Below are 15,329 nucleotides of genomic sequence, written 5' to 3'. Positions count from 1 at the left end.
TAGTGTCAATCCTGATTGTTTATTAAACAAAGCATTTGTGCCCTGGCTGGGTGGCTCAGTTGGTTGGAGCATTGTCCTGTACACCAAAAGGTTGAGGGGCAACCGTTCAATGTTTCTCTCTCACATTGATGTTTTCTCTCTCCCCTTTTCTCTCCCTGATAAATCAATAACAACATATCCTTGAGTAAAGATGTTTTTTTACAAAGAAATAAAATATTTTTAAAAATTTGCAATTAGGATTGTAAAAAAATTTCACCTTGGTTCACTACCTCCTTTCCCTTTTTGTTTATTTTTTAACATTAATTTCTGATCCTAGGAAGTCACCTAATAAGGAGAAGTTAAATATTTGTCACAAATATACTTTGATTGCCTCAAGTATAAAATTCACATTGCTATAATAAAGCATATCCCAAAACAGTTAAATAATGCTGGACAATTTAAGCATTAAGGTATTCGCAATTGGAATTTCTTTTACTCAAGGCACTGATGTACAACAACAAAGTCTGAACTCTACATAATATTTACTGATTGGGGGAAAATAATAGGAAAAATATGGAATTAGGAAAAAAGATAATATTCTTTAGACATCCCAAATAACAGGGTAAGGAACAATCCAACTAGAAATAGTTTCATTAACAGAAAAGGTATAAGGAAATAGAAATTTTTTCACTGCTGTTATCATCTTTGGACCAAAAGCAAAATACCAATTATAACTACTATCTCCAATACAGTGTGGACTAATCAAGAAAATCAAGGTTAATCCTAACAGACAAATTACTTAGGAACTATTTATTTCCACTTTAGCTTCCAGAAAAAACTACATCTTCCTTTCCCAGTCTCTGTTCAGCCTTTCCTCCTTAAAAAAAAGGAGTTTGGGGGTGGGAGGAGTTAAGCAACTGAAGCCAACAAAGTCTTACTAGCCATTTATCCCCCAAATTAAAATAAAGACTAAACAAAAATAAGCACAGCGCAACTATTACAGTCAGTTTATAATTCATTTTTTATATGCTATTACCATTACCACTAGGTGACAAGATCAGTCAGCTAAAGCAACCATTGGCTACATAACCAACCATATACATAAAATATTTTTAAGAATAACAGATCTGTAAAGTTAAAAGCTAGATAAAATAAATTAGATACATTAAAGCAGATAGAATAAACTTCAACTTTGGTTACACAAACTAAAAGTGTGAATCTTAATTCAGAAGCATAAAAGCAGTAGTTATGAAGTCAAAAGATCCGAGATCAAAATACTTCCCAGCATAGTATTTTCTTGGTGAAGTTATTACAGTTTAAGGTCTGATAATCAAATGTATTGCTTCAGAAACTGACTCATCAGTAACATAAAAGAGGATCATTTAGCCTCAGTGACTCAGTCAAAAGATATTAATTCACATTCACAAGAGAATAATGAAAAAACTAGCACACTAGATTACCACAAAAAATATCCTCACAATGATCACAGAACTCATCTTTACTCTTTCCCAATATAAGTACTAATCTGACTTGGTTACATCATTATTTGGTTGAATACAGAATTACAGTAATGTGTAGTAGATCATCTTATGAGATAGTTCATCTAAGCCATAAAGAGGCCTGCTAAATACTTCTGCACAACGGAGAATACATGCCTGGTGACTGCACTGCTCATTTCCCAGACTCTCCATCTCTCAATCAAAATTTACTTTGCTCATTCTTTTTTCTATCACCCATTGCATTTTCTGTTGATGTGTTATCACTGACTAAGCCAGCTCAAACTGCTTCAATGTTAAGCATCCTTCCCGTGTCTTGCCTATGAAAACGGCAAGTTCATTTCCCTCTTTTCAGTTTAAGTAGTACTTCTGACAGCCTCATGTATGCTATCTATATTCTAACAGAAACCACAAAGAAAATAGTTTTGGGTTCTTTTGTAGTTTTTGTAGAAACTGAAATTTAATTCTGAACACAATGTGAACACTACAAAAACCCAATTGGACACAATTCAGTACTGCAAAAATATTAATATACTTTGGTTCAAAAGAATTGCTAAAAATTAACAACTTATGGTTAGCTCATATAAGGGTATAAGTAGGCTTATATACTTAGACAACTATTATAAAAAGAATTCTACATTGCATAATGCTTTAAAACTAATTATAACATTTAATTCTCATAACCATCAAATATTTAAATTGAAAATCTTCAAAGATAACCCAAATTTTAACTTTTAAAAGCCATTATAGTTTCTAGTAATATTTTACAGTTAATTTATTCATAACAGATTTTTGCATTGACATCAGAAAATATACTAAGACTATTTACACAGCAGATACAAATTCCTTCTCTCATAAAATATACCATGTACTGTTAGGTCATAAGCACATAAAAATTAATTAAATGGCCTTTTCATTCAGCCTTGTTCTGAGCTGAATGATAATTACACTAAGAAAATTATGCAAAATTATAAAATGGACAAAGTTAGTCTTGGTATGCCCAGCATATTTTTTTCAAGATTCTTTGCACCAAATACTTCTTCAGGTGTTGGTACATTTATGACCCATTATAAACTGCTATATGTAAAACTACATGGTATATTGATTATACACTGAGTGGCCAGATTATTATAACCACCTGACGTTTATAGGCAAATTAGCTATAATTCTGCGCTGAAGTTGCTAGAAGGCCAGACCATTATAAACAGGGAAGCAGGTTGTTTACCACAACAGAAGTGATTTTTTTTCTGAAGATATGGGTAAACAACACAAATTAACAGCCTTTGAACGTGGTACACACACACACACACACACACACACACACACACAGTGGCCAGATTATTATGACCACTTGACGTTTGTAGGCAAAATAACCGTACACTGCATCGTATGGGATATGGAAGCCAAAGGCCTGTTTGAACACCTTTGCTGTCTGCAGTTACCAAGATAAAACGTCTCCAATTCACACAGGAACACAAAATTGGACAGTTGAGCAATGGAAAAAAGTCATGTGGTCTGATGAATCACGTTTCCAGTTGTATCATGTAGAAGGCAGAGTGAGAATTTGGCGGAAACAGCATGAGAGCATGCACCCCACATGCATGAGTACAACCCTTCAAGCTGGTGGGGGCAGTGTTATGGTTTGGGGCATGTTTTCCTGGCATGATTTGGGCCCTTTAATTCGTGTGGAACAACGTCTGAATTGCACAACATACCTAAGTATTGTTGCTGATCAAGTTCATCTTATCATGTTGATGGCGTATCCCAATGGAGATGGCTTCTTCCAACAAGACAATGAGCCATGCCACGGTGCTCGTATTGTGCAGGAGTGGTTTCAAAAACACGAGGGAGACTTTACCTTACTTAGGTGGCCCACACAGTCACCAGATCTCAATCCAATTGAGCATTTGTGGGACGAAGTTAAAAGAGCCATCAGGCAGCTGGTTCCACAGCCATCAACTCTCACAGAACTGGACAGTGCTATTCATCAGGCATGGTGTCAGATTCCTTGCATCACCTTTCAACATCTCGTGGAGTCAATGCCAAGAAGAATCGCCACAGTATTGAAGGCAAAAAGTGGCCCAACGAAGTACTGATGGGGTGGTCATAATAATCTGGCGACTCACGTTCAAATATATCCCACATTCAAAGGCTGTCAAATCATGCTGTTTACCCATATCTTCAGAAAAAAATCACTTCTACTGTCGCGGTAAACAACCTGCTTCCCTATTTATAATGGTGTGGCCCTCTAGCAACTTCAGTGTGAAATTATAGCTAATCTGCCTACAAACATCAGGTGGTCATAATAATCTGGCCACTCAGTGTATATACCTTAGGATAAATATATGTAAGTAAATAAATACACTCAAGAATTTTAAGCCTAACCCCCAATTGTAAAATAAAAAATACATAAAAATCACAGTGTAATGAATCCAGGCATTAACCTACTGAAGGGCACTTTGTATAGAGTCCACAAAAGCATAGCACATACACCTGATTAAGTAAAAAGTTTGTTCTTATCAAATTCAAATGAGTTGTATCCTATTGAGGCCCATTAGACATATTAAGAAAAAAAACAGTTATAGAACACCAACATAATATCCACATCAAGTTTACATGACAAAGTACATCTTTTTCGGTGGTTTAGATATATTTTCTAAATGAAAATACAACATTAATATATCAATATTCAAAATTAAAAATTAAGAGTTCTTACCTTACTACATCATCAATATTGTTCCTGTATACACCTTCAAGTCTTTCTGCAGGAAACCCCATAGCAATAATGTTTGGATAAATATCTGAGTACTTAAGTTAAGAAAATATATGAAATATGGAACAATGAAAAGTACAGGTACACATTTTAAAACATTATCTGGGAAGCTTTCCCCACTACAGCTTTGCTAATGAAAATTGTCAATTTATCTATAAACTATCATGTATAATTAATACAGTTAAATACATTAATTTTTTTTAAATCCTCAAAATTTTTTGGCAAAATAATTTTAAAATCCCTCTACTTAGTGCATTAAAAATGTACCTAAGGTAGCTGCCATACTATAGTATTTAGATATAGATGGAAAATGAAAACCTCAGACTTTATAATCACAAATACTGAATGTCTTGGGACAAAAACCAAAAAGCCAATTAAAAACAAGACAACAAAAATTTACACAACCTCCAATTTTCCTGATTATAAAAGACACCATGGTTTACAGACAAGTAGATACAATTAAGAATTAGGACATCAGATTTAAAACGTATAATTTGGACAAGTCACTTAACCCTTTTAGAGTTCAATTTCCCATTCCACATGATTACATTGAGACAACCATTAAGATCTCCTCACCCTTAGACTTGATAATACTGAACTGGGATAGAAACTTACGCTCATTTCCTATCAAGGTAATCAATATTTAGCATGCCTTATTCTAGTCCCTTGTTACACACTACAGGTGGCATAACAACAAACATCTACACTTCAGAATAATTTATATCAGACTAACTATAAAAAACTACCAACAATCTACATTTCTCTGCATTGTGTCCATCATACCAGCTCTCATTTCTTCTTGAGCTCTATCAATCCTCTCTAATCCCAGGATTTTCTGACTGGAATCTTTCAGATGAGCCAAGCTAATCTGCCTAAAGCCTCCCTTCAAGACCATCTCTAAAGTTCTCCGCCCACCTACTTCTGGACCCATTCACCTTCCAAATACAATTCAAAATTCAGCATATTCAGTGCCCTTTACTAAATTTTTTTTTCTGCTTGCTCACATTATTAAGCTGATTTCACTATTATTTTCAAACCAAAGATAATTATCAAATTACTGAAAGCTTTTATTTTGATAATTAAGAAAAGGTTGTATGTATAATCTATGTTCTATTCATATGATTACTATGTACTGGTTGGATAGATTTACAGACTAAGAAAAAAATGTGCACAACAATGTACACATTATATTTTGGATAAAAATATTTTATAAAAGAACATTTTCTTTCTGGGTAAAGAAATATTTACACATATATTTTAAAAGACTTAAAGGGTCTAACGGCCAAGTTCACAGGTATAATGCTGTTATGGATACTGTTTTAGCAAACCAGCCATAAAGGACATTTTTGAGCCAACTAAATAAATTTGAATATAATCTGAGTATTAGATGAAATGAAAATCTACTGAAATGAATAAGTAGACATTAATGGGTGGGGGGGGAGGTTGTAAAAGAGAATGTACAGTGTGATACCATCCCAATAAAATGTTAAAAAAAAATCCAAATAGTGTATGTACACAAAAAAATTAAGACTAAGGTACGAAAAGTAATAATCTCTAGGTGGTGTGAATATATATTTTTTCTAATTTTTGTATTTTCTATTTTGGGAACAATGCACCTGCACTGTTTCTGTAATAGATGTTTAAAACTGTGTTTCTTTTTAATTATCTCCAAGTCTATTTACTAAGTATCATGAGAAAATACTGTCTTGGCCTGTATAACTAGGAATCATCTCTGTATGTAGTTTTTTTAAATGTTGAATTTCTACCCCCAAAAATTATTATAATAATAGTATCTATGATTTAAATAACATTCCTATGTGCCAGGAACAATTCTTGCTACTTTAAGATACATAAAATCACCCCAAATCTCAAAGGGTTCTTCTACTGTAAAGATTCCCAAAAGAAAACTATTAGGATGATCATTTTTAACATCATAAATACTAGCTATCATCTATTATCTATATACTAGAAGCCCAGTGCACAAATTCATGCACAGGTGGGGTTCCTCGGCCTGGCCAGCAATCAGGGCCAATTGGGGCTGTCTTGCCCAGTCCTGATCAGGGCCAATTGGGACAGGCTGGTGGGGGGCCAAAAGGAGGTTGGCCAGCCCCGGGAAGTTGGCTGTGGGAGCGCACTGACCACTAGGGGGCAGTCCTGCATTGAGTGTCTGTCCCCTGGTGGTCAGTGTGCATCATAGCAAATGGTCATAACGGTTGCTTAGGCTTTTATATATGTACTACTATATAAAAGCCTAAGTGGCCAGCCGATGGGTAGCAATGATACTCACTGACCACCAGGGGGCTGACGCTCAACACAGGAGCTGCAGCGCTGCAGTGACTTGGCAGCTACGGTTCTCGGGGGCCAGAGAGGAGGGAGCCCGATTCCAGGGTGCATCACCCAAGAACTGCCCTCTCACAATCTAGGACCACTCGGGGAATGTCGGAGAGCTAGTTTCAGCCTGATCCCTGCAGGCCAGGCTGAGGGAACCCTCACCAGTGCATGAATCCATGCACCGACCCCTAGTTCTCATATAATAAAGTAGACCCACTGAAAATGTAGCTCTTGGTCAATTATTGACATGCTTTAGGGCAGTGGTCGGCAAACTGCGGCTCGCAAGCCACATGCGGCTCTTTGGCCCCTTCAGTGTGGCTCTTCCACAAAATATCGACTTCTGCACATGGGCCACGAAGTTTCAATCGCACTGTACATGCGCGCCCGCACGTGGTATTTTGTGGAAGAGCCACACTCAAGGGGCCAAAGAGCTGCATGTGGCTCACCACCTCCAGTTTGCCGACCACTGCTTTAGGGCATCATTATGTCCATTCATGAGGGAAATAAAGCAGAAGAGAATAGAGGTTCAAATCAAGCCTATAGCAGTACAATTCCTGAAAATGAATAATCTTTTCTTTTTAACTGTATCTTGGAGCACAAACATAAAAAAAGTGGGGCTTTTTAAAAATACATTTTTATTATTATAGATTTGAGAGAGAGGAAGCGGGGGAGAGAAACCGACTGTTGTTCTACTTATTTATGCATTCACTGGTTGATTCTTTATTGTGCCCTGATGGGGGATCAAACCCGTAACCTTAGGGTATGGGGACAACACACTAACCAACTGAGCTACCTGGCCAGGGCAAGAAAATGTGATGCTAACAAAAGAAAGTGAGGCAGAAGGAGAAAACCAAAGCAGTGGCAGCTACCACCAATCTGGAATTCCTATCTATAAAATTATAAATACATTCTAGTTCAAACATGCAAGTTTTCCTGAAGAATACAAGAGAACTATTTCTTATTAAGTAGTAATTACTTCTACTAACAAACTTACCTAGCCTAAGCATTAATTTCAGTGAGAATTTATAAAGCTGATTTTAGCTTTATAAAAAAAAAAAGCACAGAAGTATAAAACCCCTTTAAATGTAGTCATTTTAAGCAGGACTAAATTCAAGTTTATTCTTGCACTATGAATTCTAATAAAGTAAATAAGTTTGCAAAAAACTCAGTTAACTTAAGAAAACTGTTAAGTACTCATTAAACTCAATTGGCCTCTTCCTTCATTCACTTAACCATTCAAACACATATGGAACATTGGAAGGGGCACTGAGAATTTGAAGTTAAGACTACTGCACTCAAGGAGTTACTTATTTTATCAGAGAAGACAGACACAGAGACCTACAACTGTGCCAAAAGCCCTTTTATGTACATATCAAGATGTTTTAAGAGCTAGAGAAAACGGGATTAATTCTGTAGGGGCAGAGATAAAGTTTCACAAAGTAGGTAACATGGTAGATAATCCTTAAGAAGTCAGACAGTAGACAGAAGAAAGGAGAGCAATTACAACACTCCAAGAAGAGTACAGAGCCAATATGGACATACATAAAATATTCAAAAAAAGCGAGCAGTCCATTGCAGCTCATGCCGAAGCTTTATGGAGAAGGCAACAGGACTGGTAGAAGATTAGGAGCAGGACTGGCAGAAGATTAGACCTAGTTTAAGGATGCCATGGCAGGGAATTCAATTTAATTAGGAAATAATTAGTCAAAGGCCTACATCACCCTGGCAGTCTCTTGCAGAGGAACAATCCATTGCCCTGCAATCTCCTGCAGGGTTACTATCAAATCCTTTCTATAAAGAGAAATCTTTCTATTCAGTCTTTTTAAGGTTTCATTTGCTTCAGATTCTCACCTTCCTTATTTATAGAGTTTAAGATTTTACCCAAGATTTTGGCATTCATCATAAACTAGAAAGAACATGTGCCAGACAGTATGCCAAATAAATTCTCATGTAATCCTAACAATCCTATGAAGCAATATTACCATTTCATAGATGACAAAATTCTGAGGGTCAAAAAGTTTGGATAACTGCCCAAGATCCCAAAGCCAATAAGTAATGTTATGATTCAAACCCATTATGTACATAATTACAAAGCCCCAACTTTTTATACCAAGCTGCCTCACGTAAGATTATAATTATTTTATATTTCCAAATCATTAATGAAAATGTAAAATTTTCAAGAAAGTAGGCAACAATGAAAGTGATTTACCAATCCAATGTTAAAACTTAAAATCTTATTTAAGAGACAAGACAAAAATCATTTCCAAAACTGACGTCAGCAACTAACGAGTGCTGAATTTTGAGGCAAATACTTCTTCTGCCAGCTATTATACCAATAAACAAAATCTCTAATATAACTGTTTTGCTTCCCCATACATTAAAATTTTTATGACATGTTTTTAGACATTTTAAACCAAGACTGAGAGAAAAATGATTTGTAATACAGAACAGCCTTAACCAGCACTTACTGGATATACTTTTGAATAAGAAGTAGTGTTTAATATGAAATTTTCACCTAATGACTAAATCTTATTTTAATTATGATTACTGAAAGTAAAGCAGTTCTGAACAGTTTCTTTGTTGTACTCTATATAATACATAGATATGCTTATCCCTGAACAAGTTATAAACTAAAATGCAGTGCGAGTATACAAAACAAAACCTGCCTTTTTTCCCCCTCATAATTATTTTAAGGAAAATTATTTCCATAGGTCACATAACAAGCTTTTCTTAAAATTCTAGTTAACTGCAAGTTATAGTAACAACATGAAGCTATAACAGTGATGGCGAACCTGTTGAGCTCGGCGTGTCAGCATTTTGAAAAACCCTAACTTAACTCTGGTGCCGTGTCACATATAGAAATTTTTTGATATTTGCTACCACAGTAAAACAAAGACTTATATTTTTGATCTTTATTTTATATATTTAAATGTCATTTAACAAAGAAAAATCAACCAAAAAAATGAGTTCACGTTTCACCTCTGACACGCGTGTCATAGATTCGCCATCACTGAGCTGTAACATACACGGAACATGACTGGCCAAACAGAAAGTGATAAACAGATTTAGAGAGGTAGTGATCAAAATGCATCAAAAGCAAATCTGAAGTCGCCTGGTTCACCAGAGGAACACTGAACTAAAAACAGCAGCAAGAGTGAAGAAAGAGTACAGCAGGTGTGGCTCAGTGTTGAGCATCGATCTATGAACTAGGAGGTGACTGTTTGATTCCAGTCAGGGCACATGCCTGGATACGTGCTCAACGATCGTGCAGGAGGCAGCCAACCAATCATTCTCTCTCATCATTGTTCTCGTTCTCTCTCTTTCTCTCTCTCTCTTCCTTCCTCTCTGAAATAAATAAAAATATATATATTTTTTTAAAGAGTGAAAGAATAAAGTCAGACTAATAAGAGAAAACAAGCATCAAAGCAAGTTAGCAAATACCAATACTTCACCATTTAATTTTATTTTCCAAGAATTTCTGGAGATGTTCCCTGCTTTCCATCAGTGCTTTCAACCAGCAGACACTTAAGGCCAGGTGAAAGGAAATGAAACTAAGTTTACATTTCTCTCAAAAAATTTTTACAAGTTTGAATTTAACAAATACTTTCCAAGGATGTCACAGTTATATCCACATTATCTCTTCTACTCAAATTATGCTTTAAATACTAGCCACTCTCTGGACTTACATGACTTTCTCATTTAAATGAAAGACTTCACTTCTTACTAGGTTTTATTTTTCCCTATTAAGTGTGGTAAATGTTTGGATCTGGTTTCTAAATTGAAGATTCATACTGGGAGAAAAGCAGAAATAGTTCCTTTAATTTTCCAGTTAATAAAATGCTAATTGTTCATTATTTAAAAACAATTTGTCCTAATATATAAGGCATATAATCATTCCTGTACACACCAAATAATGCAGCTTAAACTCTTATTTTCTAAACTGAAAGGGTACAAAAAGAATGAACTACAAAAATATTAAGAAGAATGCTCCCCAAATTAGGGATTTTAAAAATAAAGAATGGCCAGGTATAACGCAAGACACAGGAACCTTTAAAATATTTACAAATGTCAGACCTTGTACTAAGCAGTTAATGCATATCATCACTAACATAATTTTATTCTCGGCTTTGTACCTTAAAAGCCTAACTTCAGGTTAAGTTACTCAATATCTTTGGGCCTCACATACTTTTGTTTTAGTTCTCTATAAAATAATGGTAGTAACTCTAGCTGTAACTTTGCCACTGGCTGTTTTAAGGATCAAATGGGATAGCTGGAAATATCTTTAAATCCGTGAAACTGAAAGGGCTTTATAACTGTAAATAAGGGGTTATTATCTGAGACTGAATGAGTTAGAAATGTCCTTTTTTAGTTTAAATGTCTCATTACAATGCCAAAACCGGTTTGGCTCAGTGGATAGAGCGTCGGCCTGCGGACTGAAAGGTCCCAGGTTCTATTCCGGTCGGGGGCATGTACCTGGGTTGCGGGCACATCCCCAATAGGAGATGTGCAGGAGGCAGCTGATTGATGTTTCTCTCTCATCGATGTTTCTAACTCTCTATCTCTCTCCCTTCCTCTCTGTAGAACATCAATAAAATATATTTAAAAAAAAAATGTCTCATTACAAAAGTGTTTTTATAAAAAAATTATAAAAAGAATTCCAGTATGTTAAATTCACTTTAGCAGAAATTTTAGTTTTTTTAAAACACTTTTTAAAATATCCCATTTTTAAATTTTTTAATTTATTTAACATATTTTTATTGGTTTTAGAGAGTAAGGGAGAAGAAGAGAGATAGAAACATCAATAATGAGAGAGAATCGATTAGTCACCTCCTGAACGCCACCTACAGGGGATCAAGCCCACAACCTGGCATCGAACTGTAATCTCCTGGTTTATAGGTCGATGCTCAACCATGGAGCCACATTGGCCAGGCTGTTTTTAACACTTTTTAAATTATCTGCTTGCTGTGCCAACCCAGAAAGGAAAACTTACTGCCAAATAATTTATGAACTCTACTTAAGTTTTCTACTTTCCAAACAATTCAAACCTCACAACTTTTACATGTTTATAACAACCCGTCTTGACTGAAAAGTTTACACATATTGTTGCTTTGAAATAGAAGTTTAGATCTCACTTTCTAAAGGAAAACATTAAGAACTTCTAGTAATCCTACTAAGCAACAGAATAAATTGGTTCGTTTGGCAAGAAATCTACAACCTATGCCCTAGCAGGTTTGGCTCAGTGGGTAGAGCATCCGCCTGAGGACTGAAGGGTCCCAGGTTGGATTCTGGTGAAGGGCACATGCCCGGGCTGCGGGCTTGATCCCCAGTAGAGGGTGTGCCGGGGCAGCTGATCAGTGATTCTCTCTGATCATTGGTATTTCTATCTCTCTTTCTCTCCCTCTCCCTTCCTCTCTGAAATCAATAAAAATATATTTTAAAAAAGAAATCTACAACCTGTGATAAAGAGCTATAAAATATTGTTACCTTTTAACCCAACAATACCACTCTATTATCCTCTAAAAAAACAAAGACAAAAGTAAACTATACAAAGATATTCACAACAATGCTGTTTATAAAAGAAAAAAAAATGAAGAGAATCCTAACACAGTGCCCTACGCAAAGCATAATACTAGTAGTTAGCCTGATGAAATATTACCCATACAGCTTTAAAAATAACAAGTACCCACTGACAAATGAAAGTCTGTGGGGAAAAAGCTCACAGAACAGTAGGAAAATACTGATTACAAGTATGTAATTATGTGCATATGTACATTAAAAAACAGGGAAAGATAATTTCCAAAAACAAACATTTGAAATAGAACTTTTTTCTACTGAATTGTTTAAATTTAAGAATCATTTTGAAAGAATTTCAAACCAGATATAGTAAAATTACACCAAGTTAAAAAAAAATCTTTTTAAAGGAATAATCGCACTCTGAACTTTAATTATTTAAATTGAAACAAATTGGATTGTTAGAAGTAAATTTTAAAAAATTTGCAGTTTTGAAACAAATTAATCACTGAAAATCTTATCAAGTCACTGATAACGCTAGCAATACTCTATAATCCAAAGTGTAATTTTTTAGTGTATTAGCTGAGGCACTATTAGTCCCTTCAGTTAATTTAATCAATTTTTCTTGAGAGTAGTTGTTAATCCTGAAATATTATGTCCACAACTCTGCAAGGATACATCTGAGAACTTCTAAATATTTAGGTTGCTCAACTAACTGGTTTTAACGAGTATACCAAACAATTACCTTCTTCCTAGGTCTCTGGATGAATATGATAAGAATGATTTCCTGTTTCAGAACTCTGTTGCTGTTAAAATACACACACACACACACACACACACACACACACATCCCTCTCTACCGTTTTGCTCCCACTAAAAAACATCGAAGATTGACTACCAATAACAAATCAAAAATATGGCTATAGCTTATATAACAACTACCAAAAAGATTATCGGCTCAACAACATGCATTAGACAAACTTGTCAACATTATATACTTGAACCAAGCCAAATACTAACTCTGATTTTCTACAACAAAAATCAGAATAAGCATATGAAAGATTATGAAAGTTAAAATTATAATATTTGTCCAGCATTACTATAAAGAACATAAGGGGGTATCTTTTAACTCTAATCTTTATATTTAATGTTAGATTTATGTTACTACTGTAATATCATTCTATTATAAAAGCCATGCTTTTATTTATTTTACCAGAAGTGACTACCTAAAACACTAAATTTTAGCTAGAGATAAACAAAATGAAAAAACATTAACTTTCACAGAAAAAAAAAAAAAGACATTCAAACAGTTAAGAAACAGAAGAAGCTAAGGGATCTGTCACTAATCTGAGAACAAAGACCTAGTAATATTCAATGGCAAATTCAATATTAGCAAATTGCATTCTGAAAAAAGATTACAAGATTTCCAACTGTATCAATCTTTTAGACACAACCATGAACTAATTTTCTAATATTCAAAAACTACTCTACACAAGGTACTAAGAAAACAAGGTTCTAATACAAAGGTGTCTCTGGCAAGTTGGCTTTCTTTTTTCCAACTAAGCCAAAACTGCAAATTTTTTAAAATTTACTTCTAACAATCCAATTTGTGTTTCAAAGAAAGCCGTTAATTTGAACTACTTTATGGGGAAAAGCTCCAAATATGTATGTGTTACACAGCTTCCTTTTATATTGGCTTTAATATAAAATCAAGTCTCTTTATTCTGTACCTTAAGCCAAAAAATCATTTGGAAAGGACTTGCTTTCTTTTTTTTTCCCAATTGGCAAAAATAATTTTGCCTAAGTGCATGCAGTATTTTAATCTGGATAAGAACAATATGAACTAGAAATACTTGTGGATTTTAAAATATGAAGGCATACACAATGGCATTCATTACTATATTGGTGAAGTCAAATTACTGATTTTGTAACTGCCTTGTTCTAATATTGAAAATATGATTCATATTCTCACTGAAGGTATTTTTATCATTGTATCAACTTTATAATCACTTGAATAAGTGGTTATCAAAATATCTGAAATTACATATACCAAAACTCTAGTTAAAATTCCTGTTTTAAAATTTAATAATATGCAATTTTAAAATATAACAGATATGAGTTAGTCTATATTTCTTGGTTTAAAAAGATAAAACTCAATTTTAATCAGCCACCTATAACTGCTTATTTCGGAAGAGATACCATTTTATTATGAATCCAATTCTTGTAATTGGGGGGGGGGGAGCACAATTACTAATAATGGCTGGTTGTGGAATCTTCATATTCAAAGGAGAACATACTAAAAATCTTAGAAAATAATTATGCTGAAATGTAAAAGAAAAAAAATTAAGCGGCCAACTTTTTCAACCAGTAAACAAACTTAAAAAAACCACATTTAACATACAGAAAGACAAAAATACTAATAGATGGGATGGACAGAAAAGGAAACAAGGAAAAGGAGCTCTTTAACACCACTCCCTTTATATACTATTAAGTAGATACGTAAAGACTTTTAAACTTTTAATATTTAAATAAAAACCTCAGCTACATGTGTGCCTCTCTTAATGTAAGATATGTAATTTATGTACATATTATCCATCTATCCAAAAAGGTATCATTCTTTTCATGGCCTACAATTCAGGCCTAAACAAACGCTATAAACTGATGTTAGTAAAACAATCCACTTTCATCAGACATTAATTTCAAATTGGCAACGCGTTTCTTATACAAAAAATAGAGGCCCCAGAAATGAAGTTGCATTTGAAAACATAAATTCAAAATCATATCTAAACTGAAATATTATATCTGATCATATCAATCATGTGGTATGAAAACAAACTTCTCAATAAAAAAACAATGTTAACGATAAATAAAACAAAGTAGATTAATCAGATCTTATTATGCCTGATATGCAAGTTTAAAGACTTGGCAATACCAAGTGCCTGGGAGTAAAAAGAAATTAAGTACAGAAACAAATTTTGTAGTGGCTCAAAATGCAACAGTAAAATTTTAAATGGGGAAACTCACTTACTAGCATACAAAAACTGAGTTGTAGGAAAATAAAAAGAACCTGAAAAATATTTAAAGCAAACCTTCAAGGAATACTTAAGCCAGTTGCCTGGTTAAGTTTCATAATAATAAATTCCTATATATAAAACTGTTAAGAAAACTACAGTTTAAAACTATCATAGCCTTGTAACCCTTAATATCAAATTAAAATATGTTTCAACTTAAATATCAAA

The 15,329-nt window shown here is 34.2% G+C and overlaps 1 protein-coding gene across 1 annotated transcript in view; it reads right to left on the bottom strand.

Moving 5' to 3' along the window:
- PTEN (phosphatase and tensin homolog) overlaps positions 1 to 15,329 on the bottom strand; it is an 84,442-nt gene that overhangs the window by 56,548 nt on the left and 12,565 nt on the right. The window contains exon 2 of the mRNA XM_081105331.1: positions 4,192 to 4,276. Coding sequence (XP_080961457.1) covers positions 4,192 to 4,276 — 85 coding nt within the window. The remainder of the gene's footprint in view (positions 1 to 4,191; positions 4,277 to 15,329) is intronic.

Source organism: Myotis nattereri, assembly GCF_964212035.1.
Source record: "Myotis nattereri genome assembly, chromosome: 13".
Classification (NCBI taxonomy): Eukaryota; Metazoa; Chordata; class Mammalia; order Chiroptera; family Vespertilionidae; genus Myotis; species Myotis nattereri.
The sequence above is the reverse complement of the archived record's forward strand: the minus strand, read 5'-3'. Positions and strand labels throughout refer to the sequence as shown.